General features: G+C 38.7%; 1 protein-coding gene across 1 annotated transcript in view; it reads left to right on the top strand.

Moving 5' to 3' along the window:
• Window positions 1–26620, top strand: part of TAF1B (TATA-box binding protein associated factor, RNA polymerase I subunit B) — a 51822-nt gene extending 25202 nt beyond the window's left edge. The window contains exons 9-15 of the mRNA XM_068405838.1: window positions 13410–13557; window positions 15644–15821; window positions 16123–16169; window positions 18944–19034; window positions 19492–19562; window positions 21680–21905; window positions 25985–26620. Coding sequence (XP_068261939.1) covers window positions 13410–13557; window positions 15644–15821; window positions 16123–16169; window positions 18944–19034; window positions 19492–19562; window positions 21680–21905; window positions 25985–26177 — 954 coding nt within the window. The 3' untranslated portion in view covers window positions 26178–26620. The remainder of the gene's footprint in view (window positions 1–13409; window positions 13558–15643; window positions 15822–16122; window positions 16170–18943; window positions 19035–19491; window positions 19563–21679; window positions 21906–25984) is intronic.
• The last annotated feature ends 738 nt before the right edge of the window (window positions 26621–27358 follow it).

The following is a 27358-nucleotide window of genomic DNA, read 5'->3' on the forward strand; positions in this document are numbered from 1 at the left end:
TTGTCCTGCTCTTCAGGCTAATGCCTCTCAGGTTTGTTGGAATCATTCCTTGATTTGTACCCTAAACTGGATGCAATGTGGCTGAGTGCTTTTGTACAGCAAATGATGTTTCATTCTTTGTGACTGTTTTATATCAAAGATGCTATTTATGGTACTATAATTTCATCAACTTAAAAGCAGAAGGATTAGCATTTGCTTCATTACAGAGTCTGGGTATATGAATAGAAGTTTGTAAACTTGACAGTATTTCTTAAGTACTTGTGTTTCTTTAGATGTGGGTGTGGATTTAGTCTCCTAATTATAGTACTCTTCTAGGAGGGGCAGATGAAGTGAATCACTGTTCTAGGGCTTTAAGTTTTTTGTCCCACTGTCTAAGGAGGAGTGAAATTCCTCTGTATACTTTTGTATTCTGAATATTGCATGAGATCGATGTACTGAAATTCTTACTGTTGAAATGATTTATACCATTTGGTGACTGCTTTGATATTGCTAATTCGATAGGTGACAACAATGCATTCTCTAAACTGACATTACAGTTTTGAATTTGCGCATTACTGTGCGAACCGCATGAAATTCAACAAGGCCAAGTGCAAGGTCCTGCACGTGGGTCGGGGCAATCCCAAGCTCAAATACAGGCTGGGCGAGGGTGGGTTGAGAGCAGTCCTGAGGAGGACTTGGGGGTGATAGTTGATGAGAAGCTCAACATGAGCCGGCAGTGTGCGCTTGCAGCCCAGAAGGCCAACCATATCCTGGACTACATCAAAAGCAGCATGGCCAGCAGGTCAAGGGAGGTGATTCTGCCCCTCTGCTCCACTCTGATGAGACCCCACCTGGAGTACTGCGTCCAGCTCTGGGGCCCCCAACATAAGAAGGACATGGAGCTGTTGGAGCGAGTCCAGAGGAGGGCCACAAAGATGATGAGAGGGCTGGAGCACCTCTCCTATGAAGACAGGCTGAGAGAGCTGGGACTGTTCAGCCTGGAGAAGAGAAGGCTCCAGGGAGACCTTCTATCAGCCTTCCAGTACCTGAAGGGGGCCTACAGGAAAGCGGGAGAGGGACATTTTACAAGGGCAAGTAGTGACAGGGTGAGGGGGAATAGTTTTAAACTGAAAGAAGGTAGATTTAGATTAGATCTTAGGAAGAAATTCTTTATTGTGAGGGTGGTGAGACACCGGAACAGGTTGCCCAGAGGAGTTGTGGATGCCCCCTCCCTGGCCGTGTTTAAGGCCAGGTTGAATGAGGCTTTGAGCAACCTGGTGTAGAGGAAAGGTGTCCCTGCCTGTGGCAGGGGGGTTGGAACTACATGATCTTTAAGGTCCCTTCCAACCAAAACCATTCTATGATGATTCTATGAAAAACTGAGTGGGAAGGGGAAGACCTTAAAAGACAGATACAATGCAAGTTTTGGTTTTTTTTATATGGCATCATTACAGTGGGTAAGCATTACACATTAGTTTTTGGTTTTCTTTAAAAGAAGATTATAATTCATTTACCCATGAGCTGCTATTAAAACACACAGATATACTTTTTTTCCATCAGTGTGTTTTGTGTCCAAGCACACCCACAAAGTACACGTCAATCAACAGATTTATCCATGCTATTATGTTTGTTAAATAGGAAGAGATTTTATTTTTCGAAGAATAAAATTTGTAGCTTTCTCTGAAAGCTGGTGTTATCAATGCTGTTATGTTCATGTACCAGCCTTAATTTAAATATCTGTATGATCTTAATTATACATGTTTCTATGAACCCTTCATGGTGCTGTTTTCAAACATGCTGTTGTTGTAGCCCAGCTACATTGGAATTGTTTTCTAACAAGTTCTGACTTCTAGTAAAGAAATGGAGATCAGCTTTGTGTTAATGTGTAAATCTATCATGCACCCGTATTTTAAATACTCCATGGAATTCTGGTTGCATTTTTTTTGCTTTTCTTACCCTCCCTCTTCTCAAAGTTATAGAAGAACTAAGAGGTACAGAGTGTCACAACAAGGTTCGTCAAATGTGGGGACAATTTTCCTACAAGAAACAATAAACTTTATTTACCTTTCAACCTAAAGAAGAGGTGACTCAGAGGAAGATGGGGCAATAGTTTGCGGAATGTGTTTAGGAGGCAACTGTTCAATATCTCTTCCAAGACAAGGACTGGGAAGTGTCAGAAAAGGTTGCTGGTCTGCAGGTTCACAATCAAACAGCAAGAAAGGCTGCTTCATATGTTTTGTGGGTAACTGGTGAAAATCCTCGCATTAGGATGTTCTGGGTGTTAAAAGAGCCAGATAATGACTGGACAAATGCCATGAAGGAAAAGGGATCTGGAACTAAAAAATGCAGAGATCTCACTGCTGACTCAGCCACAAGTGGTGTGAAGCTGGACAGATACTTGTTAAAGTGTCCTTGTGGCTTGCTTGGTTCCTAAATTCCTCCCTACGCATCTCTTGTTTGCTGCTGGATACAAGGCTAAATAGATCTTTTTGGATTGATGTGGTACAGCCACTTTTTTTTTTTTTGTTCTGGGATTTCAGTTAGGGTTTCACTGTGGTTTTTGTGTTCTGGGGAGGCTTTTTTTAAGATCGTAAAACTTCATTTTTCATTAACTAGTTATCTCACAACAACTCTTTTTTAAGTCATAGTTCAAGCCTTTAAGTTAAGTGAACTAAATACCGTCCTTTAAAGTTTCAGATGGAGAGATCTGGGGATGTTTCTTACTCAACTTGAAAAATGTTGAGGAAAAATTAATAAATGGTAAAAGTATGCAAAATCATGCTTAAAAGGGGTATCTCTAACTTACGGCAAAGAATTCTAAGCAATGAAAACTACAGTTTTCTTAAGGAAAAACTTTGCTTTTTGAAAAAAGATTTTGTGTGCTTGTATTTTTCTAGTGATCCTTTGGTTTGTTTTGGTGGAGGAACTAAAGGAATTTCTTGTTTAAAAACTCACAATGTAAAATTTCATACTGTTGAGTAGAAGTGATGATCCCAACGCCAGGAGGAAGGCGGAATGCTTGCAAGAAGTCTGGCCTAGAAATGTGGCAAGAGGAGAAATGTGAAAAGCCATGTAAGAGTAAATAAATTCTAGGTCATGGGGGAGCCATCCTGGAACAGCAGATTGCAGCTTAAGGGTTTTTGCACTTTACCTGTAATATTTCTAAACAGCCTTCAGTTCTGTGGGATTTTTTTTTGGCCCTAAAAGAAAGCACAGGTTTTGTGAATAGATTAAGCTAATACTATCTTCTTTCCACGTCTTTGAATAGCGATTGAGGTTTTAAAGTTAAGCATATGGAATTTAGGAATTACTGGAATGGATTTGCTTTTAGCTGAAACTGATGTATAAATGCGCTAGGGTGTAGTCATTAATCATTTCATCTCATATTGTTTCTAAACCAAGATAGCGTCTTAGTTTACATGTGGAAAATAATGAGCCGCTCCATATATCTTTTTCTTCATTCAATGTGGTAGTTTAACCCTGCATTAGTGCATGCCATGTGAAGCCAGCACAGTTGCAGAATATTTGGTTCTTCCTCTTCTTTTGATGCTGGTCGTTCCCCCTCATCACACGACGGTGCCTTCGGCTGCCTGGTGGCTGCTCCTCCAGGGCCGGGCTCACAGGGGTGGTGGTGTGCTGCTCTATCACAAGGTGGAAAACTGGGACAAAGAGACCTCCCTGAGGCAACGGGGTAGGTTTGTGGCACCATCATGAGGAAACCTGAAGATTTCTTAAATCCTGTGAAGTGTCCCCATGTTTAATTTTTTCTTCACACTGGCTTTTCAAAAGGATTTCATGTCACTTAATAATCTGCTACTGGCTAATACCCATGTCTTCAAGTCGTCACGCAGCTCATAGGAAACTGCTGCCATTTGGATTGTCTCACACTCCAGGTTTTGGTGGATTGCATATTTATATTTTAGTTTGGGTCTGATTCAAACAAAGTAATTTCTGACTAAATGTATTAATAAACTCATGAATGCAGGTCAAAATGTTTGCTCTCTTTTCTCACAGAGTGTTTAGACTGGAATAACAACAGCTTTCTGCTTCTCTGGAAAGTGCATCCACCAGACTGGGTTTTAGACACGTTCCTCTGTTTGCTGAGGTCCTTTTCTAAAAACATTCAAGGTCTGATGTGTAAGGGCCTCTTTTCCTGACTAAAATTTGAATGAGCTTAATTGCCGTATGATTTTTTTTTTTTAGTGGTAACTATTTAAAGAATTCAAATTAAGACAGAAGCCGGTCATTCTTGTTTATTTTTTTAAAAAAATCTTCTAAGAGGTATAAAATTCTGGCCATACAAATTCTGCTAATCAGCTATGCTGCTTTTACTTTCCAAAGCAAGCAGTGATTCCTGCTTTGGTCTGCCGGTGTTTTGAGATACCTTGTAATCTTAGTTTTGTTGGAGGGGGGTGTCTTTCTGTCTGTGTGGGGTTTTTTTTTTCTAAATGTATTTTTTGTGCATTTTAACAGGTGCATGCAGTACTTGTTCAGGATAGAAAGTAGTGCAGAATGAAAAGAAGCAAGGGTGAGGCTTTTATTTGAAAGAAAAAAAAAAAGGCTGAGGAGGAAGTTCACTGCTGAAAGGGTTATTGTAATCAAGTTTATCATGGGAGCTTGCTGTTGTGTAACAGAAACTCTAGCTTGTCCATACCTGTCTTAAAGCATTACTTAATGAAGAAAGAAAACAAACCTACCAAAATATTTATGAAATACAATAAAATTTGTTCCCAAACTCTTAAATTTCAGTACATGATGACAGTTCAGCTCCTTACTGGATGACTCTCTCTATTTCTGGAAAGAATACATTTTTTAGAAGAGTGATATTTGTCAGAGTTAGCTCGTGAGCATGAACAGGCTAACACTGAAGCACGTGTCTCTTGTTAGTTGAATAATATTGAAACTCATTTATTCAAAAACCACTTTAGCCAGGAATCATGTAATGAACAAGATGTCTTCCTCTGAAAGTAGCATATTAAAAGGTCCAGTAAAGGAGTACATCTGTACTGGATGTTCAGTTAGCTTTTTCTCTTGTCTGTGGTTTGCTGGCTCATCCACTTGCCATCTTGAATTCTTCAGTAAAAACTGCCTGTGTCAATTCAATGCGGTCTAATATCCTAGCACACCTAGATCTTTTTTTCTCTCAAAAATGTATGAACATTGTTTATTGAGTCATCTTCTAAAATTAATCTGGTTTTCTATACAAAAATCCTTTTCACTTCCTCAGCAACAATGATCAGGAGTAATTTGGGATTTTAAGATGTAGTAGCTGTTTCAGCTGATACAGTTCTCAAAGGAGAGAGCAAGAGGGAGGCTGCCAGTGTGACTTCTGTGGTTTTCAAATGGTATCTTGACTTCCCTCTGCCTCCCAGTTATTGCGAGGCAGATAATTTGGGCAGCATGTTGGCTTGGCTTCAAGGTGGACAAATTGGTTTCATTATCTTGTGTTAACCTTTCAGTTATCCTTTCTGCTTGATGAGAGGCCTGTAAAGCAGCAACTGTAAGTGTGTGCTTGGTCTCTTTATGTTTTTTCTAGTGGAAGTCTCATGAAATGCATATATCTTAGCAGTTATCTAAATGGAGTTGTAGCAGTTTCACCCATCTTTGTTCTTCTTGTCATTTGGTTCCCTTTTAATAATTCCAGGCACACCCTCTCGCTGTTACATCAGCAGCTGTATGTGATTCATGGATATCAAGGTTTGAAGAAATATATCCGCTGATTGAGTCCACATAAAGTGGCTGTGTCAAATCAGACTTGAGGCTCACTGAATCTGGTCTCCTGTTTCTGATAGTTACCTAGGAAAGGATGCAGGAGCAGGGTGCAGTGGCTCTCCTCAGTATACTTTCACACTGGACAGCAATTCACAAGTCTGGGACTTTTCTACACAGCAGTAGTAACAGTGCTTACAATGTCTGGCCTTTACATAGCATATGTCTTTTCTGTACACCCTGTGCTCTGGCAAAGAAGATGTTCATGAAAAATTTAGCTTGAAACTACACAGAATCTAACTGTGCAACAGAGTTCACTATGTTAGTTTTGCTATCTGACCTAGCTGGGGAAAAAAGTATTAGTGAGTGTTGCTTATTTGTGAAAGTTTTTATTCATAATAATACAGAGTGTTAAAGTGCATTTAATTTGTGTGTGATGGCTGTTGCATTAGTTTGCCGCTGTTCCAGGTGGGATGGTGATGGTGATGGTCCCTGAGAGGGGGGGAAAAAAAAAGGTCATTTAAAAAATGTACATCAGCAAGATTCGTTGGTATGTGTTTGTATGGGAGGTAGCCAGAATGGTAGGACTGTGAGAGTACACACAAAAAATGAAAAAAACCCTTCAGTAATCTAGGAGTTTGGGCTAGTCGACCGCATTACGGATGTAGTACATAACGATTGGTTCACAAGGTCATTCAATTCAGTTTTAAATACTAATTAGGGTTTAAATTTCACAACTGATACAGTTATTGTCTTTACTGTCAATTCTTTTATGTAACCTGCATGCACTGCAGCTGGCATTGTCCCACCATCAGGCTTATGCTGCAAACGACCTGATATGTCTGATCCAGTTGAGCAGCAGACGCAAAGGTGAACCAGGCTCCATAGAGCACTCAACTGCTATGCTTGTTGTTGGTACCTTATTTTACCTTACGTAATTTTAAGGCTAGTTTGGGTTCCTGGCAATGTGTGTTTCAGTGCAGGCTATATTCAAAGATGCTTACACACGTTAAGGCATCCACTTGATTTATTACTTTTACAATAAATATCTCTTCTTTTCTGAACATGTTGTAAAAACCCCTTCTCCAACCCTACTAACTTGATCTTTTCCAAATCCTCAAGTTAAATTACTTCCTTAGTCCATTTCCTGAGAAGTTTGGTACACTCTTGGTCTAGGTTGACTGATCATCTTCAGAATGATGAAGCCTTGCTGTTTTTTAGATAATTCCAAGTGTATCCAAACTCTAAATGTCAAAGATTCCCAGAGACCTACAAAAAGCCAACAATGAAAAAGTGAAGTGGGACCTTATTAGATTCCAGTATTAAATGGTCATTAAAAGAATCACGTAGGAAAGGTGTCCACTGCTGAACATGAGCAGCACAAGTGAAGGTAGAGCCTTAGAGGATGTGCAGGCATGGGAAGAAAGGGTTCTCGGGATGGAAATGCATAGGTAGAAGGATGATGAGTAAGGGAACTGTGCTCCGAAATAAGTACTGAACAGGAGAGGAAGGGAAAAATATAAAAGGGAGAATTTAAAACAACTCTGTAATTAATTCTTTTCAGAAAGAATAGAACATTATCACAATAAAATAAACTGAACCGTGAATATGTAAGTAATGACTGCTGGGATATTGTCCTGATACAGGAGAAGGAAACCGCCTATACAGTCATCTAAGAAGAGAGTCAGTCAGACCACGTTTGAAACAAGCAGCCATGGAGCCTGCAAACAAATCTAGAAAGCCAGCCAATGGATACTGTTTTCTACTTGTTGATCAGCAACATTCTGATATTGTCCAAACAAGTAGGAGAGGCTGCAATCTTGGCTTACCCAAAACAATTACCTGTTACTGTGATCTGATTATCATGCTAATAGTTTGGCTCATCTGCTTCTGAAAACCAGCTTGTTCTTTTCTAATACAGATGAAAAACAGGTAACTTTGAAAGATAAAGGCAACCGATTTAAATAGTCTAATGAATATTTATCATCATGAAAATCTTGTTCTAGACACTTCTTCGCCGACTCAACAGTATGTATTTTGTCCTCCTATGCTCATTTGAAGATGGGGAGGAAAAAAGAAAAGAACAAAATATTCTCAAGTAGTACTCATCTTTCCTACTGCTTTCTGGAGAAGACATGAAGTTACCGTGTTTGTCACGTGTGCGAATAAGATACAAAGACTTTAAAGACAAAAGAGTTAAGTAAAGTTCTTGGTAACCTCTGTACCCAATCTAGACAAGTTATAGACTCTGTCAGCGTTGTTGATCAGTCTTGAAGAAATCCCAGCTTATGAAATGCCTGAAAAGGCTAGCAGGTAGCATAACTTTAGAAGAGTTTTCTGTCAGTCTTCCTGAAATTATTAAGTGCCCTCAAGGGTTTGTAACTGAGCTTTCATATGTGGAGTGTTTCCCAGGTTCTTGAAACAAGGTGAGAGCTCAGTAACTCCACGTGCTGATGGACAGGGGAGTTGTCCTAATATTTAGCCCAGAAATACAACTTGAAAATACGTAACACAAAATTTTTTTAATTTATGATTGGATAAGTGAAAGTTATACTTGGAGAGCGTGTGGTGTATGATCTAACGCTGTCCCCTCTTGTCCAAGTACTCCTCCCTTGGAGTTTAATCACGGGATGCTGGAGGCAGAGATTTTTCACCTGAAGGAGGGAGGCCCCAGCTCTAGATCTTGCTTTCCTAGTTGATTTGCTGGTTGACTTTCAGTGCAACTTGCTTTATCAGGTCCTTTTCTTCTGGCAGAGATACATAGCTAGGTAAAAGGTGATAACTGTTTAATTTTGAGGCTGCTTGTTTGCTGTATCTTGCCTTTTCTTAATATTGTCCTAACATTTGCTATGTTGGTTGTGTGGAATTTAGGCATTCTTTCTGTTTTAACCCTCCCAGTGTGTATGAAACTTTGCAGAATAAGAGATTTGCTGTATGAGCCCACAGCTCTTTCAGAATTAAACAGAGTATAAACAGGGTATGTAGTGGCTGGTGAAAATTATCAGTGCTTGATTACTGAAATGCTCTACAGTCTCCTCAGTCCTCAACCTTTCAGCCTTCAGCCCGTTGCTATGATGTGTCCTACTGAGATGTGATCTTATGTTGGATCTAGCTTACGCTTGCAGTGTACAGTTCAAGAGATTACTGCGTACTCCTGGAAGCGTGGTGTTCGGCTCAACTTGCGTCGTCATGATACAGCGCTGTGTTGTAGAAACATGAGTACTACAGTGAATGTTTCTGAGCTTAGGGGGTTAAGCCCTGGAAAGTAGCAACTGATTTGGTTGATTTGGTGGATTAGTATGCCCTTCCTAGATCTGCACATCCCAATTGTCTTTACACCTCTTTGTGAACACACATCAACTAAGAACATTTTTTGTCTCTTAACACTCTTTTTAAAATAAGCCTAGTGATAGCTCTTGGTATTAATTTTTATTTGTAGTTTTCACACCACTTGCGTTTGCTCTTCAAAAAAAAAGAAAGCATCAGTTGTCGTTGCACCGCGGGGTGTTTTCTAGACATTTTGAACAAGAACAGAATTGCTTTCTCTAAATTGCAAACAAAAGCTTTGAAACAAAAGTCAGTGTTGGGCATGAGGAGGAAGGGATGATTCACTAGTACCTAGGATAGGAAAGCTGTCTCCTTACCCTGATACAGTGAGAGAAGCTCAGGTATAAGGTGATACAGGTGTCTACCTTGAGTCCTCCAATTAAGAGCTATATTACTTAAAGTACCTCTGTGTTAAATTAGACTGTTCAGATAACTTTGGTGATGATAGTTTAATGTTTGATAATGGGAAAGCTTCAGATGAGTGAGTTCCCAGTGTCTTCATTTATTTTCATCTGTGATATATTATTAAGAAGCTACTAATTCAACTGCTTTTCATTAAAGGGGAAACCATATTTCCTTTATCATAGAATCATAGAATGGTTTGAGTTGGAAGGGACCTTAAAGATCATATACTTCCAACCCCCCTGCCACAGGCAGGGACACCTTTCCTCCAGACCAGGTTGCTCAGAGCCTCATCCAACCTGGCCTTAAACACGGCCAGGGAGGGGGCATCCACAACTCCTCTGGGCAACCTGTTCCAGTGTCTCACCGCCCTCACAATAAAGAATTTCTTCCTAATATCTAATCTAAATCTACCCTCTTTCAGTTTAAAACTATTCCCCCTCGTCCTGTCACTACTTGTCCTTGTAAAAAGCCCCTCTCTTACTTTCCTTAGGCCCCCTTCAGGTACTGGAAGGCTGCTATGAGATCTCCCCGGAGCCTTCTCTTCTCCAGGCTGAACAGCCCCAATTCTCTCAGCCTGTCTTCATAGGAGAGGTGCTCCAACCCTCTGATCATCTTCATGGCCCTCCTCTGGACTCGCTCCAACAGCTCCATGTCCTTCTTATGTTGGGGGCCCCAGAGCTGAATGCAGTACTGCAGGTGGGGTCTCATGAGAGCAGAGTAAAGGGGCAGTATCACCTCCCTTGACCTGCTGGCCACGCTGCTTTTGATGTAGTCCAGGATATGGTTGGCCTTCTGGGCTGCAAGCACGCACTGCTGGCTCATGTTGAGCTTCTTGTCAACCATCACCCCCAAGTCCTTCTCCTTGGGGCTGCTCTCAATCCATTCTCCACCCAGCCTGTATTTGAGCTTGGGATTGCCCCGACCCTCATGCAGGACCTTGCACTTGGCCTTGTTCAACTTCATGTGGTTTGCAGAGGCCCACTCTCAAGCCTGTCAAGGTCCCTCTGGATGGCATCCCTTCCTTCCAGCATGTCGACCACACCACACGGCTTGGTGTCGTCGGCAAACTTGCTGAGGGTGCACTCAATCCCACTCTCCATGTCGCCGACACAGACGTTAAACAGGACCGGTCCCAACTGACCCCTGAGGAACGCCAGTCGTCACTGGTGTCCGCCTGGACATTGAGCTGTTGACCGTAACTCTTTGAGTGCGACCATTCAGCCAATTCTTTATCCACCGAGTGGTCCATCCGTCCAATTAGGAATAGTATTTATGTAATGCTTTTATTTGAATTATCTGAGACTTTAATTTTTCTCTAAATACGCTCAAGATAAGTCACATATGATTCGGGTTTTGTTGCCAGATTGTTTTGGTATTCAGTTTAACTCTCCTTTTAAAGAGGAATGGAAAGTACAGTGAGCTTGGTCTTATGTAGCACTCTGGTAATACGTGTTTTTCTTGTTTCTCAAGATAGTCCTGTAGCAGTCGAAGCCAATTTTTAACACTGTTTAGAAAATATAATGAACATGATACAACTTCCTAACTGTTACAAAAAGTTGCATGTGTAATAATAAGTGACAGCAGAATTATTCAGTTGCTTAAGCGTGTGTTCACACAGTTAAGCAAGTCTGAACTGCAGTCTGAGGGGAGATCATTTAAAAAAAGAAAAGGAAATGTTGGCAATCATTCAAAACAATAAAATTTGAGCATTGGCTACATAGCTTATGTTAAAATAGATGAAGCCAAATGATTGAATAAAATCACATTATTTCAGTCTTGTTGTTGTAAACATGATTGCTCTGTTTTTAATCTGGTCTACAAAAAAACCAATCCTGAATCCACTCTTTTTCAGGGAAGTTTTGAACCTGTGCACAAAGTGTAAACCCCTGCTAAATTCCTGTTAAAGGGAAGTACCTTATGCACAAATTGACTTGATAAAATATGAATACATGATAAAGTGCTCTGCTGAATTAGAACCACCAACTAAAGCAGAAAAAGCGTTGCTTTTTATACGTTTAAAATGGTAAAGTAGCCGAACAAATGGAAGTTATCGCTTTAAGAGGTAAATTCAAGTAATTATTTAAAATACAGAGAATTAAGAATGCTTAATAAAAACAGTTCAGGTATTAAGAAATGAGGGTCAAATCTTACAGTCCATACTTACGCAAACGTCAGGTCCTGCTGAGTTCATTATGAATAAGCATGTCAAAAACTGTCTGTAAGTTATATTCTCCTCTAGCAGGAAAACCTCAGTAGAAATGGAGAGAACTTTCTTCATGCAGTCAATAGTTTTGAAAAGAGAATTACGGATTTATTTTTGTGAATAAATATACAAATATGGAATTAAATATTATTTTAAAATGAAACTATATTAAAGATTCTGTGGAAAGGTTCTAGAGAATGTGAGCCTGCTGCTGAATGGGAAATGGGGACATGGTCACAAAGACCAAGGAGAAGGCTAAGGTGATGAATACTTTTTTTGCCTCAGTCTTTGCTGATAAGAGCAGCCTTCAGCAATCCCAGGTCCTTGAAACCAATGGGAAAGTCTAGGGGAAGGCAGACTTACCCTTGGTGGACAAGGAGCAGGTTAGGGAACATATAAACAAACTGGACGTATGAAGGTTCATGGGCCATGATGGGTTGCTGCCGCAAGTGCTGAAGGAGCTGGCTGGTGTTATCACAAGGCCACTGTCAATAATGTTTGAAAAGTCATGGTGACTGGGGGAGTTTCTTGAGGACTGGAAGAAAGCAAACATCATGCCTGTCTTCAAGAAGGGCAAGAAGGAGGATCTGGAGAACTACAGGCCTGTCAGCCTCCTCTTGATCACATTCTTGTTGATAAATCTGATAAATAAATACATAAATACATATTGTGGAATAACCGCAGACACCAGCACATACTGGGGGGCTGACTGGCTGGAAAGCAGCTTTTCAGAGAAGGCCCTGGGAGTGCTGGTGAACAAGATGCTGTGAAGATGAACATGAGCCAGCAATGTGCCCTTGTGGCAAAGACCATTGGTGTCATCTGCATTAGGCAGAGCATTGCCAGCAGATCAGGGGAGGTGATCCTTCCTCTCTACTCAGCACTGGTGAGACACATCTGGAGTGCTGGGTCCCGTTCTGGGCTCTCCAGTATGAAGGAGATAAGGCTGTAGTGGAGTGAGTTCAGTAAAGGGCCATGAAGATGATGAAGGGAATGGAGCATCTGACAAATGAGGGGAGGCTGAGATTGCTGGAACTGTTCAGCCTGGAGATGGAGAAGAGAAGACTTGGGGTGGGTATGATGTGATACCTGCAGGAGGGTGCAAAGGAGGAAAACCAGATCCTCCTTGGTGGTATCCAGTGACAGGATGAGAGGAAATGGGCACAAATTGAAATGCAAGAAATTCCATTTAAGCATAAGGAGAAACAAAACATTTTTTCTTTTGTGCAGCGAGGGTGGCAAAACAGTGGAGCAGATTTCCCACAGAGCTTGTGGAGCTGCTGTCTACAGAGATATTCAGAATCCTTCTGGGCATGGTCCCGGGCAGCCTGCTGTAGCTGACCTGAGCAGGGGCTTGAACCCGATGATCTCAAGCAGTCCCTGCCAACCTCCACCCTTCTGTGGCTCTGTGATCTCTTAGCCCTTTAGAGAGTTCACCCTTAATTGCACCTGTATTTTTTTTTTCCAAAGCTCTTTCGATTTTGGAGCATCTGGAGACATACTGATCACTTCACAAAAAAGGTAGTGGGTTGTTTGCAGGTCTGAAGCCACTTTCTATTTGTTCCTTATATATTCCATGGGCTTTAAAACTAGCACGTTTCTCTTTGCAATACTGCAGTCTGGCTCCATTCTTGCATGTGTGTTTAGTCATAGAAAGTGCTAAAAGAGTCTGTATAAAAAAATCTGCATTAAATAATGTAGAATTTAACATCAATAATGAATTTAAAACCATTAACAAATATGGTAATAGAGCAAATGTATAACACCCTGTAACCCTGTCTTTCAGTCGTGGCCTGTGTATGAAGAAATACACAACAAAATGCTTGAGCTTGCAGCGTTTTTAGACCTGCCTCGTTTTCCAGATATAACAGACAGCTGCTTTCTTCATCCAGACATGTTGTGCATGAAGTACTTGATGGAAGCTAATTTACCTGGTAAATATTTTCCTAAACCCGAACTGATAAAATTTTTCTTTGGTTTATTAAACTCTAGCAAAAAGACTTGAATTACTACTTTAAAAGTGCCTACTCGTTTCCTTCTAATTTATACCCATTTAAGCTTGAACTGAAAGATAATTTCTATAGAAAGCACCTTCATCAAACATTTAGAGTATGTATTATAGGCCCAGATATGCAGGGGCACTCTGGTGCTGTGGAGTGGATACTTCATTTCAAATCTTTCAGTATCCGTGTGAACTAAGAGGCACTAGTTGAATACACGTGATTTATTAACTTCAGCTAAATGATTCCTGAAGTTGGGACCTGATTGCTTAGCCCTGGAATTGTCTCCTATATCACATTGACTGCATACTCTATAATATTGCATATTAGCATTAATTTTAATATTAACAAGCAATGCTGTTTGACAAATCAGCTGCTGTCTCATTTCCGATATAGTTTTGAAACTGTGTGTTGCATAAATATTGAATATTTTTGTTTATCCTTAAGTCCTGAATATTGAATTGCCAAAGAAAGACCAAGCAGTCCTAGTATGTGAACTGTCTGTTAGGCTGCCATACTTTCTATCAAATACCACTGTCACTGAAGATGAGTTATACAGACAAATAGCCTGTAAACTAATATTTTTTTTTCCTCAAATTCCAACAATTAGTAGTTTGGGGAATTTTATTGTCTTATTTTGCAATTAGTTACATTGAATAAAGTTACTTGGCTTTTCTGTTTACTCGCAGTTGAATGAAGAGAAGATAACCAACGGATTTAGCGCTAAAATTCCAGAGTAGAAATGATGGTTTTGTAGTTTTACACCGATGTTGTGATAGAGGATCACATTATTTTTCAGATTTTGAAGTATCAATTGAATGAAAGAAAAAGCTAGAAATTTGGCATTTTCAGATTTATTACAGAGAAATACAAAGCTAAGTACTCTTTGAAAATTACTGTAAAAGAAGAATATATTGTCCTTTACTTTTTCCTTGCAACCAAGCTTTTGATCATGGAGAAGCACTTTTTTCTACAAATTGAAAAAGGACTACTGTTGTTGTGTGCTAAGCACTCCTGAAAAAAATAAATTAAGCAGTGAATTGCCAGTGTTTCTTAGGATGCTAAATACTAATGAAAAGGCCATTTTAAGTATCTGAAATAAAAGAAAATATACTGGCAGTATTTGTAAGAAAACTTGGTTTCCAGATTTTGTTTAACTTTTACTGTTATGTACGAGAGGATTAGAAATGAGTTCCGACTGAACTCTTTGTAAGCAGCAAGAGAGTACACAGTATAGCTGGATTAAGGTTGTACTTAGTCATACATTGCTAACCTTTGTGGAATCTGATGGTGATGTAATCAACTCCTGTATTTCTTGCTGAACAGGAAAGGTGAGAAATTTGGGGGATTTGTATCTGTGAAAAATAAGCATAGAGTAATAAGAGACTGCATAGATACCGTACTGCTGCTTTTGGAGCTGTAGCTGTATCTTTTTGACATAACCCAGCTTTACAGTGTAATGCCAGTTTTAACCTAGGCTGGGACTGTCTGTACCTCAGCCGGGTTTTGTCAGGGTAGCAGTGAGCGTTGCCCTGCCATGCTGGGCTGCTGTTCATACCAACTAACTTCTTTAAGATTAGCCCCGTTCCTCTTTGCAGTACTGAATCCGTCCTTACATGGGTGTTTAGTCAACATGCAGGAAAAAAGTTTGTGAGAAGTTTTTGGCTTTTGGGGTTTTTTGAAACTATATGTAGATTTAAGACATGCTGTCCCACAACAGTGTTCAGAATGATCTAGCAACATTGTTCAAATAACATCAAAACACTATTAAAAATGTGATTTATTTTTTTTCTCCATGTGAATATATGTCATGACTGTTTTCCATGTAAGCACAGTGGAAGTTGCCTGGTATTTTTATAAATGCCCAAAAATACTTTTCAGCCTGAAAAAACAAATGCTGTCAAATGGTCCTAAAAGACATAAGCATTGTTTACCTCAAATGACCGATGTATTTGCACTGTAAAAGTACTTCTAGCTTGTCTCAACATACTCATTTTATATTTTTATTTACATTAATCAGATGAATTGCATAATTGGACCTGTCGAGTGGTGAAAAAGATCTGTATTGGAGAAGCAGATTTCCTGACTCTTGTGCCTGGAAATAAGTCAACAAGAAAAGTGAAATATGATGTTCTTGCTGTAGCAGTTATTGTAGTAGTGCTCAAATTGTTGTTTTTGTTAGATGATCACTATGAATGGTAAGTATACAGGCAAATTAGTAGCAAAGCCCAAATTTGAAATAGTGCAAATGGTTGTCTTGGATCATTCTTTCTTTAGTAATATTAAATTTACAGTATTTGAATTTTGATTAAGTTCGGTAGCATAAAACATATAGACTTGAAGACATTTTAGACATTAAATGTTACTTATTTTAAAAATCATCAGTTTGAATCTGAAACTTGGAATGAAAATTAGGGTGTAATTTTTGTTGGTTGTCCTTGAACTTCATATGAAAAGTGTAGTATTTGGATCTACAAAATAGTGTTGGTTTTTTTTCAGGTTACTTTCAGACTTTGCTGAAGAAAGAAATAAAAATAACAAAGAAGGTACATAAATATTCTAGTAGAAGCAGTCTTATGATTTTGTAAATGAAATAACTTTGTAATCAGGCTTAGAAACACTTGTCTTACTGATCATGAAAATATGTTTTTGTTATTTATTCTCTTAGGTCAAATCTTTATTCAAAGAAAACGGTAGATCTTGTTCATGTAAAATCATCTCAGTTTACCTGCATAATTCTTATTGTACTGGATAGGGGAATTTGGTACACATTTTGCTAGGTACCTTTCTGCTTCTCCTTGTGCACGTTTGCCTCTTGTTTTAGAATGTTATGCATGGTAGGTGAAGATGAATGGATGTGCAGTAAAGAGGGAATGCACTTTGATCATAAATAGCAGATACTTATTAGGGGCATCAAACCACGTTTATGATAAAATCCAAACTTGTTTAGTCTTGTTAAATAAAATGTCTTAGTGTGTAATATATTTCAGATGTAATCTATTTTCTTAGTGAAAATAATCCTGAGAGAGTGTGGAAAAGCTAGCAGCAATTAAGATAGAGAAGATAATGGTGTGAACATGGTTCTTTGAGGGCAGAAAGACCAAATCAAAGATTAGGAATCTTCAGGAAGATGTTCCATGGCCTGATCCAGATCACAGTTGAAAATAAGATCAAATATGTGTTACAGTGGCTTATCTTTTAAGCCTTCTATCCAGTTTTGGGTCCATTTTGACCCTTCTGTTACTTTTAAAAAAATTAAGTCAATAATAAAATTGGTGTTCGCCATGCGTGAGCACAATTGCTGCTGTATCTAGAGACAGTCATCGCTGTTAACTAAAACCAGTAATTCTCATTTTCAAGTGGATACACAAACTTATTTTGGATCTTTTTTTTTCTTTCCTTTTCGTTTCCCTTGAAAACTTGAAGTACATAATAGTGACAAGAGTAGAAGTTGTGCAACTGCTTACAAGCTGAGGCTCAAAGCCACTCATGTCTTAATGGGGTTTCTCCCTTATTAACAAGTCTCATTGCCCTTGGGAATTAACAGCTCGTTCTTTCCCCATTTTTTTTACTTTAAAATCTGCTGGCGCAAAATGATCCATGTGCTGTGTTATGTTGTCCCTATCCTTAATATGTTGGGGTGATGGTGAGCAGCTGCACAGAGGAGCTGATGTGAGAATTTCTGTTAGAGCACTGATTAGTGCCAGAGCTGAAAACTGCCTCTGGCATTTTCCCAAAGTTAGCGTGCTGAAATGAATAATGGTTAATACTGAGTTTTAAAGATTCAGTTTATGTTGACTCCATTCTCCATTTAACTATCCTTTCTCCAGTCTTTTTTTTTTTAATTAAAAAAATAATATTTCAGCTTCTACGGTTTTTCAAGAGAGACTGGAAGCTGTACAGCAGATGTAGTTACCTAGTGTGTTTGTGTGTGTATGTCCTATGAGCTGCACACATACACAGTACTGTTTATGTTCAAATAAAATGTGATTGAGATGTATATATGTGTGTTTTCCAGTCAGCTCAGCTATATGAACATCAGACTAGCAGTACTGGCCAGGTAAACAGTTATTACAGTGTAGTATCATGTCTATTGACAGTGGTTTTGCTTGTGACAGATGCTTAATAATTCATAGAAAGTTTAATAAAAATTTCTGCCCCTCTCCGAGACTGCCCTCCCAGCACTTTAAGAGTACTTACTTAAACCTTTGGATTTAAGGAGTTCATAAAAGAAGTTGTATCCACACCTTTGAATTTTAAGAACTAATGAAGGGTCTTTCTTCCCTGCATCTGTCTGTTGCTTTTTGAGTCCATCCATATCGCTAGCATCTAAGGCATCCTGTGGCAGGAGAACCTGAATAGCAAAAATGCAGATAATACAAAATGTATATAAGCCTGGTTATAAGAACAGTATATTCACCTTCAAATCAGTTTAAACAGCTAGCTGGCAACGCTAAGCATGATGCAAGCATTGCATGCAGTGCAGCTGGGGTGATGGGGAAATGCAAAGCCTGGTTAATTCACAATGCAGATAATCCACCCATGGGTAATAAGAGTTGATTATATTTTAAATATATAAATCTAAGCCATAGTTCTGTTTGGAATTCTTACACTTAATGTCTGCACCCAGTTGGTCTGCTTCAGTCCTGTGCCTCTTTGGAGCATCGATGATAAATGTGCTGCTAGAATGCCGTATGCCTTAATATTTTTGCATGTGCTGATAAATTTTTGTTCACATATCAGTGAGTGAAGTTCCTGTGCTCAAAAACAATGGAGGCTGATACGAAGTGAATACAATTGTCTAGTTTATCTTTCCAGCTCTATAAGGTTTCATGGGTAGTAGGATAGACAGTGGGGAGTTGATGAAACTGAAATTTTACATCTGAGTTTGTGTAGATCTTATTTGTTTAACCATAAGCTTGATGTATAATCTTGTTAATCCCTTGAAGGAAACTCTCAAACAGGTGAAGGCCACTTCACACTGTGGAGATCTAGTTCATTTGGTAGAGAGGAGGGAAACTTTCAGACTTAACTTTGAGAAAGGAGGGAGAAGGTTTGAGTTGTGCTAAATCTATGAAATCTATTCTAAGCTGAGGGGCTTCTTCGCACTTCTTATGAGAGGCTGTTCTTTCACTGCATTTCTGCATTTCTCTTTCTCACAGAATTGTTAGATCAAGTATGTTTTCTTTAAGCACACAGAATTCAGGATAGGTTTGGATACAGGTGGAAGACACAGGGTCTAACTGTGTGAAGACCACCTTCTGTGTACTACACGTTTCTTTCACTTCTTCCCAACCTAAAATGTGTATGTTTTATTCAGGTGGTCCGTATTTTGAGTTCAAAAAGTGGTACAAGGTTATAAAATGTTCCTTGGATGTGGAGCAAAAGAAATTGGATGAAAAAAGAGCCAAGTAAGAGGTTTTTAAGTACGTTTTTCTTTTTTAAGGTAGACAGTTTTATGTGAAATCCTGACCTCCACAGAAATTAAAAGGTTAGGAATTTGCTCCATGTTTCCATCCAGCATGCTTGGGTGAATAGAGAGATGAAATCTCCATCTTAATTTTCTATTTACACTCATAATGTTTATCCAGCATATTAATTAAATGCTCGATTTCTGTGACAAGTAGCTTATACAGCTGAACAGCTAACTGATTACAGTAAATCTAGGCTTACATGCCTCAGTTTGTCTACTCTGAAAAAAGGCTTCCTAGATGTGTTGAGGGGGCAGTGGCTTTTAATAGCACTAACCATTACATTATTTTGATTTTATTTTAATACCTCTAGCAGTATTTGTAAGAAATTACTATTCTTTTACTTGTTTGCTCCAGCTTTCTTTTTCCTAACAATTCTTATGTCTCTTACTGTTAGGTATCTGTGGAGATGTGAAAAGCCACTGTTTTATTCAGCCAAGAAGAAATCTAAAGTTCTTAAGCGAAGACGTGAGTAAACTCTGCCTCTTCCCAGCAACACAGAAATCTGCTCCAACTTTTCCCATCATAGAAAATCTGCAGCCCTGACTGTGATAACATTTTCATCTTAAAATACTTTCTCTTCTCTCTTTCATCTCTGGATACAATTAATTTAGTACTATTTTACAACCCATGGCTGGAATTCTTCAAACAGACATTTTCCTCATGCTTAACTGAAACTGCCTTTGCCAGTCTTCCTAATAACCTACTGAACCTCATCTCAGAATGAGTACTCTGTCCTCATCTTCACTGGTTTGTCAGCTGCCTTTACATAACTGTGATCTTTGTGAATTGTTGTTGGTCTTCCAGAGCTTTCCCGTCCCTTTTCTCTTTTACTTCCTCATATCCTTTGGAATGGATATCCCAGTATGTCCTTCATAGACCTTGCATATTCCTCTTCTCTCCCACTCCTTGCAGTCTTCTATAGGAAGTGAGGAAGGCTTGTCTGAACGTGACTTTACTTGAATAGCTAGCTGTATGTGGTCAGAACGCAGGCACACGTGCTTTATTTTAGTAGCTCCAGAAGTACTTATAAGACATTACTGGGTTTTACATTAACACAAAAGCAAACAAACAAAACAACAAAACCCCCACTTATCTGTGGAAATATGGAAAACCAGAATTTTATTCAACCAAATTAGATCTGAAGTTCTTAATTCCACATTTAATAGCATCTAGTAAGCAGCAGATAGTTGGAGAGAGATGCTAAGTGTGGCAAGTGATATTTTTCCATTTATATACTTTTCCAGTTTCTGGAAGTGGTTGGTTCAGGGGCTTCTGAACAAGTTGTATAATCCTGTTTGGTTTGTATAACTCATGTTGGATTTCTCTTTCAAGAATGCAATTGGGGTTTTTTGAATGTTCTTACTCTTCAAAATTTGGTCGGGGTGATCCTGCAGTCAAGTCGTGCTCCATGGAAAAACATATTTAGGTTTATTTATTTCAAGCTGATCATTTGTTCAGATGTCTTAGTTCCTGTGTTTATAAGAAAAAGTAATGATTCATTGTTCATCGTTTCTGTGGCACTCTAGATTCCTCTTCTGGCTCTGCTTCTCTTTAAGCTAGAAGACGACCACTTAGATTATGGAGCTTTACCACTGGGTGTTGCAAGCAGGAATATCACATAATGCCATTGTAACTGGGCAAGATTAATCTTAAAACAAATTTAAAATAGCAGAGACAAAGAGTGCTCTAGACACTTATGTGCCAGATACAGGTTTTGAGAAACCTTCCTCAGCCTTTGTTTTTGATGGTAGATTTTAGTGTCCTCTTGAAAGGTAAGTTTCCCAGTCCTTGAATTACTTTTGAATGTCTCTTCTGCTTTTTTTCCCAGTTAATGAATGAGGTTTTTCAGATACAGGTCATAAAAAGAAGTTGAAGCTCCAACAACAGTGTTTTTTAACCTGCTTTTTATCCTAGGGAAACAACGCTTAGGCAGTCATATTGTGTGTGCTGAGCTATCATCATACCTTCTTTCCCTTCTCAGCCTCAGTAACTTATGAAAGTTTGTCGTTCTATCACTAGCAGTGGGGAAAGGTGGAAAGGTTTTTCTGTTGTTTTTTTCTCCCAGTTGAAATTTGCACTATGAAAAGCTTAACCTTAAATCCGTATGTGTATGCAACCAGGCTTCCTTAATTCTGATACACAGGAAACTACTGAAAAAATCTTAGTCAGTCTGAGTGATAGCATGCGACCAGGTAAATATAGTGAAAGGCATCCTGGCATGCGTTTTCTATCAGAATAAAAATACCAGCAATATCAAATGGGTTTTACAGGTTTTACTTGGGGAATGATTTTGGAGTCCCCCAGTATTAATATCATTAGGTATGAAAGACATGGCATTTTGAATTATCTTTCAAAATCTTTCCCTAAAACATGTGACAGAGTTGAATTTTAAATGGAAAGGGGGAGAGAACATCCAGACCTTCAAGGTTTCTCAGTGTTCCACACAGAGGTTTAAAGAAAAAATAAATAAAAAGAAAAAAAAAGGCATAAATACCCTATTTTCTTCTTGTATTAATCACCTCTAAACAGTATTCTAATATTTAATACTTTTGCCTTGGTTTTTATTGTTTCTATTTGTACAGAAATGGTTGTGAACTTACAAAATCAGTTTGGCAAGCTGTCTGGTTCAGTGCGACCTGCTGAAAAGGCAAATCCTTCAAGTTTTCAGTTAAGTTGGTCTGAAGAAAACACAGATGGGAGTTGTTTTCACGGGCATAGCCTGAAGGGAATTTTGCAAGAAAAATGTGGTTTACTTACAGCCATGAACCCTGACTATTGGCTGTGTACAGTTAAACTATGTACTGAGAAGTAAGTATTCAAATTTTTGTTAAATCTATTTTGGAAAGTTCTCGTGAAAATAAAGTGCCATATATGTATTTTTTTTTTACAAATGACAACTATGGGGTGTGTACACAGCTAGGTATTCACATATAGTTAAAATCATTTGTGGAAAGGGGTGTGTGCGGAATGGTTAGTCTTGGATTGGGAGTAGACAAATTGTAATATGAAGAGTGATCAAAGTGAGCTTTTGAGAAGAGAGGAGATGAGACAAAATCAACAACTGGAGTCACATGGCAAGAGCAGCAGCTAGATACAAATACTCGCTTCACTTCCTTCTTCATTGTATTTTAGAAAAAACTTGTGCCACAGCTCCCAGAGAATGGGAAAACGGTTCCATTCCTTTCTCCTCTGGACCCCAAAAAAGCATAGGAAATTAATTTTTTAAATTACTGTCCTTTTTTGGTGGCCTTAATCAAAATTAAAGTTAAAATTAGCAGTCGGAGTTCAAATAAGCAGGCAATTAATGCCTCCAGAACATATTTTTAAAAGAATAATTATGAGTGAAAAGGACTCTATCACTATTTCATCTAAGTATATCAGCAATCAACAGTTGTATTTTTTGCAAGCAGAAAAGAAGAAATTTCTTCTACTGGAAAAGTAAAAGAATAAATATGGGAAAAGAAAACATTTGTGCTGTTAAGTTTAGTGTCTTTGCTAGAGGACTGTTCCCAAATCCTGACTTCACAAGTGAAAGGGATTTTTTTTTCAATTAAGGGTATATCAAAACAGTCATGCTATTTGTTAGTAAAATTTTTTTCTTTAAAGGACCTAAATAGCAAGGAGAATGTTAGCCCAGCTAATCCAGCCTTGTACAGAGTTACAGAGACATTTCAGTATCTGCCTGGTTTGTGTCGAACTTCTCATTCTTCCTTTAATATCTTCTCCTCTTGCATCAAATTCTGCAAAAATTGGTGAGTTTTCTATTTGGTGGGTGCTGGCAGAGAGCCATGGCCAGAGACAGAAGGCAAAACCCCTGCTGAGGGAGTGTAGGAGTTGGGCAGCATTTACTACACGGAATCAAAAATATCTAAAATAGTGTTCCTCACAAACTCCCTTGGTGGTGTAGATAAGGCTTCTGGGTCATACTGGGTCATACACCAGATTTTGGTTCTGCCACTGGTTGTGTCATGAAATCCTAATCCAGAAAATGAATGTGCTGGTGGGTGTCAGTGAAAGAGGTGAACTTTGCAGATGGAACGATTTCTCCTGAATTTCTCATGTGTGCAATTGGAGGTTGTTTTTTTGGAAGAGAGGTCGGGGTACATTAATGTGAAATGAGATTTCATTAGTGCATTGAATAACCTCTTAAATCTTTATCTGGTATATTCTTCGAAATGTCATGCTTAAGAGAGCAACAGCTCCTATGAAATCTTAGTGATATGTTCCTGATTTTTAAACATGAAATATTCCCCTTGAAAATTACTGGCTTTTACATGTATGCAGTCTTTTCTGTCTTCCAGTGGATTTATTTGCTTATCTTTATTTTCCTTTTCACATTGCCTTTCACATATCCACCGTGACAGAAATGGGTTGGAATAATGTAAACATGGTGTTAGATTACAGGAGCTTTGGTTGTATGGATTCATTCTTTTGTATGAATAAGAAACTTTTTTTTTGAAGGGAGGAGAGGTAATAATCCTTTTACCACAAATTTGCGTAAATCTTATGTACACACTGAATGAGTGGATATTTCGGTGTATGTTTGTGTGGATAATCTTGCATGCAAAGTCTGGTTTTTAAGCCTGCATTTTCATATGTAATATATTAAAATGTTAATGGCAAACTGTCATAGCCTTCATGAAACAAGATTTGAATTTAAATTCTTACTGGTTAAATTTCCCATTATATCATTTGCAATGCAAGTAGTTAATTACACATCTGACACTTAACTTTGGAAAACATCATCTGCTCCCTCAGATATGAGGTTTTATCCTATGCAAGTGTGTGTATGTATAATAGAACTAAAAACAAACTTACAAATTCTCTTTCTCTAAAAATCAGCATGGTCTCACTGGGACTACTGAAATACTTTAATCCTAGGACTAAGGTATGATTTCAGTGTGGGCAAAGCTGAGATCGGTCAAATGGTTGCTAAAATGCTTTTATGTTTTCTTTTATTTTAAAATTTTCAATTTTAAATGGAATTTAGAAAATTCATTTGGTATAGAAGTCTTTAGTTGATATATGATCCGGTATTACAATATGTAAAAAATGTTGAGAAAAATGGATTTCCCTTATTGCATCTAAATCTAAAGTCACTTGGGAAGTTTTTTAGCTCTTCAGAGATACTCTCAGGGTAAATAGCACAAAATGAGGCAAAAATGTCTGTGTGTTTAGGTGCTCTTGTGAAAAGTAACTCCAGTTAATCAAATAGCTGCTCTACAGTATCGATGTAATATGCGTTTGCCTCAGAATATAGAATATCGCTCCCCTGCCCCCCCCCAATGAAAACTGAGATTTGACACCTCAGTTGCCATAAGAGCTGTAATTGCTGAATCTCAGGGTTAAGACCAGGACGTAGCAAAATGCCTTAATTCATATTAGCCCAAAAATGCAGATTTGGTTCAACCAAAACATTTCTCAATGAAGCTTGAATTTAGCAAATGTGTTGGGTTGTGGGGTCAGCTAATTTGTTATGATGCTGCTGAAATGTCTGATTAATTCAGTTTTTGTAAGAAGTCGCTGGCAGCTTTCGGGGGACGTGAGGTAGGGCGGAGAAAGGGACCTCCGGCGCGAGAGACCTAGTTTCAGATTTCCAATCTGCCAGACTTCGGGAGGTTTTAAACAAAGACTCTGCTCCCCACAGTGTGCCTTGCGTGGCACTCCGGGACGGGTCCGTCTGTTCCTCCAGTTTGAGGTAAAATGTAAATGTTTGTTGGGCCAGAGGGAGCGAGCAAATGACTCTATAGTCTAGTAATTAGCACACTTGCCCGTAAATTGGGACAGACAGGTTCCAGTCCTTGTTCTGGTGAATATTTAAGACTGCTGCTCTGAATCAGACAGAGGGGAAATTTTAAACTCAGCTGCTCCACATCCCAGGGCAATACCTAGTAAGCTGGAAGATGCACAGGGCTTATACGGTGAAGAGCAGCTAAATCCCCATATGAATGTAAAAGATTTTTTTAAATTTGAAACAGCTGGATTTTATACTATTTTAAACTTACCACTTTTAATAAAAATAAATTTGGGGCTAGCCCAGAACAGGGTATTTTTCCAACCTAAACTGCTGAACTTATGGTTTACAGAGCTGTTTCTGCAGTCTGTCCTCTGTGTCATCTTTTGTTCAGTCTGACACTTGTTACCAGCAAGTCCAGTCTGATGTTTTCATTATATACTTCATCAATAAAATTACGTCATCATTTTCGCCATGAAAGCTGCAAAATAATTAAGCAGAAGGCTGCAATAGCACTAATTACTTTCTGCCTACCTGGCCAATGTTTGCCCCAGTGTTTCCTGTCTTACTCCGTTGGCTTGAACTTAGCTTTTCTCTCTTGTTTCTAAACTGGTAATTTATATTTAGCACAAAAAGGCAATGGACAAGAAATGGATGGTTTATAATCACATGGCCTAGTGTCAGGAAGAGGAGAGGGGACCCGACGGAGAGTGTGGGCAAAGAATAAAGAGCCTGGTGTGTCTGCATTGGATAGTCTTAGAAATTTTAAAAACAGGGTAAGGCAGCCATTTTCACACTTTGCTACATTTTCTAAAAGCCATCAGAGCAAACACTGGTTCAGTTTAGTCCTGAAAGGCAAAGAACGTGTTCTTTGCCTGGTTGAGTATGATCCTGATTCATAGTACAAGAAGCTGTACATGCTTTTCCTTCTTACCATGTCTGCACCATCTCTGGTCTTGGTCTGGTGCTCTGCTTCAAGGTTTTGCAGGAGTGGTTGCCTTCACAGAATCGACATTGTAGACCAGAATTGTGATTTATGCTGTAGGTAAAATGTAGAGTTTTCCTCTAATTACAATTAAATATCTAAATGCTATCTAAATACTAACTAAATATACTTGTAATTTAGGGCTTTTTTTTTCCTCTTTCTTTTTAGATCGTGTGGTCATCTGGCTCATTACAGAGAAGTGGACTTTCCCCAGAGTTACCATTTTGTGCTAAGGTTATTCTCCTTTCTTCTGAGGATACAGCCCTCTTATATCCACGATGAGGTGTGTGTGATAGAACACAAACTTTTTAATAAAAAACTCTGTAAAAAGCCAAAATACAACCCAAGCCTAAGGAAGTAAAAAGGCTTAAAACTGGCAGTATTAAAACCGTGTAAATTAGTTGGTTGGATCCCAAACCATGGTTTTACACCTAAACTTATACTGATCCTTTTGCCTGCATGGAAATTTTCTGTTAAGATAGTAGTGCTGGGATCTACTACTGTACTTAGTGTCATTTTATGTATAATCCAAGTCACTGGTTTCCAGCTGGGAAAGGAAACTGTTTATCACAATTTATTTCCTCACTTTGCATCAGAGCCAACAGGAAGCTATGAAATTACCATTTTTTTGGGCATAATTGTACATACTTTGAGTGTACTGGACAGCACGTTAGCATCTAATTACATTGTGAGATTTTGCAATTAAAAATATTCTTTATTTTTTTACCTACTGTTGTATGACAGCAAATACATTTCTAGAAAGCAATGTTTACTTTGTTTTGAAATAGTGTGTTAACAAATAAAAGGAGCAGTTGGTTGATGTTTCACTGCTGTGAGTTTTTTAGTCATTGTTTCTAAACAGGCTGTTCTGGAGCAACTCTGGCTCTGCTTTCTACATTTCCTTGCATCGTGTGTATCTCCCAGTCTCTTGTTATGCCTGAGCCTCTCATTCAAGTTAACACCTTTTGGGCTCTTGTTCCACTGCAGGCTTCACAGATTTTGCAGCTACTTTTATACTTGGAACTGCCCATCCTATTTCTTGTACAATGGTAACTGTCAGGTTCTCCTGTCGTTCTTCTTTTGTAAGGCTACTGTTTGAATTTCTTCTGACCGCTTTAAAATCCAGCATCTTCAGCAGCTCGCACCTCAGCCATTCCTCCAGTTTCTCATGCTCGATCTTATTTACGGACTGTGTTTTTAAACTGTCCCAGACAACATGTAAATGAAGTTGGGTGCTGCCACTACATTAAAGACACCATAACATATACATATGCTGAACAGAGATGTTGAGTAGATACCCAGATGAATAATGCCACTTTCAGTTGAATGAAATGAAATTCAGCAACTCCAACCATTGGTATGGAGTACAGAAGTTGCCAGATCTATTTGATCAAAACCAAAATCAAGAGCTGTTTCTAAGCATCATTATAGACAAGAAAAATGGTCTTGTCTGCAGTTTAAAGTCTGCAGACTTTAAAAAGAGTAATAGCTTCCTTCGTGAGCAAGGGCTTCAGTGAGATGTAATCTGGGAAGGTAATCTGT

The sequence above is a fragment of the Nyctibius grandis genome, chromosome 1 (genome assembly GCF_013368605.1).
Source record: "Nyctibius grandis isolate bNycGra1 chromosome 1, bNycGra1.pri, whole genome shotgun sequence".
Lineage (NCBI taxonomy): Eukaryota > Metazoa > Chordata > Aves > Nyctibiiformes > Nyctibiidae > Nyctibius > Nyctibius grandis.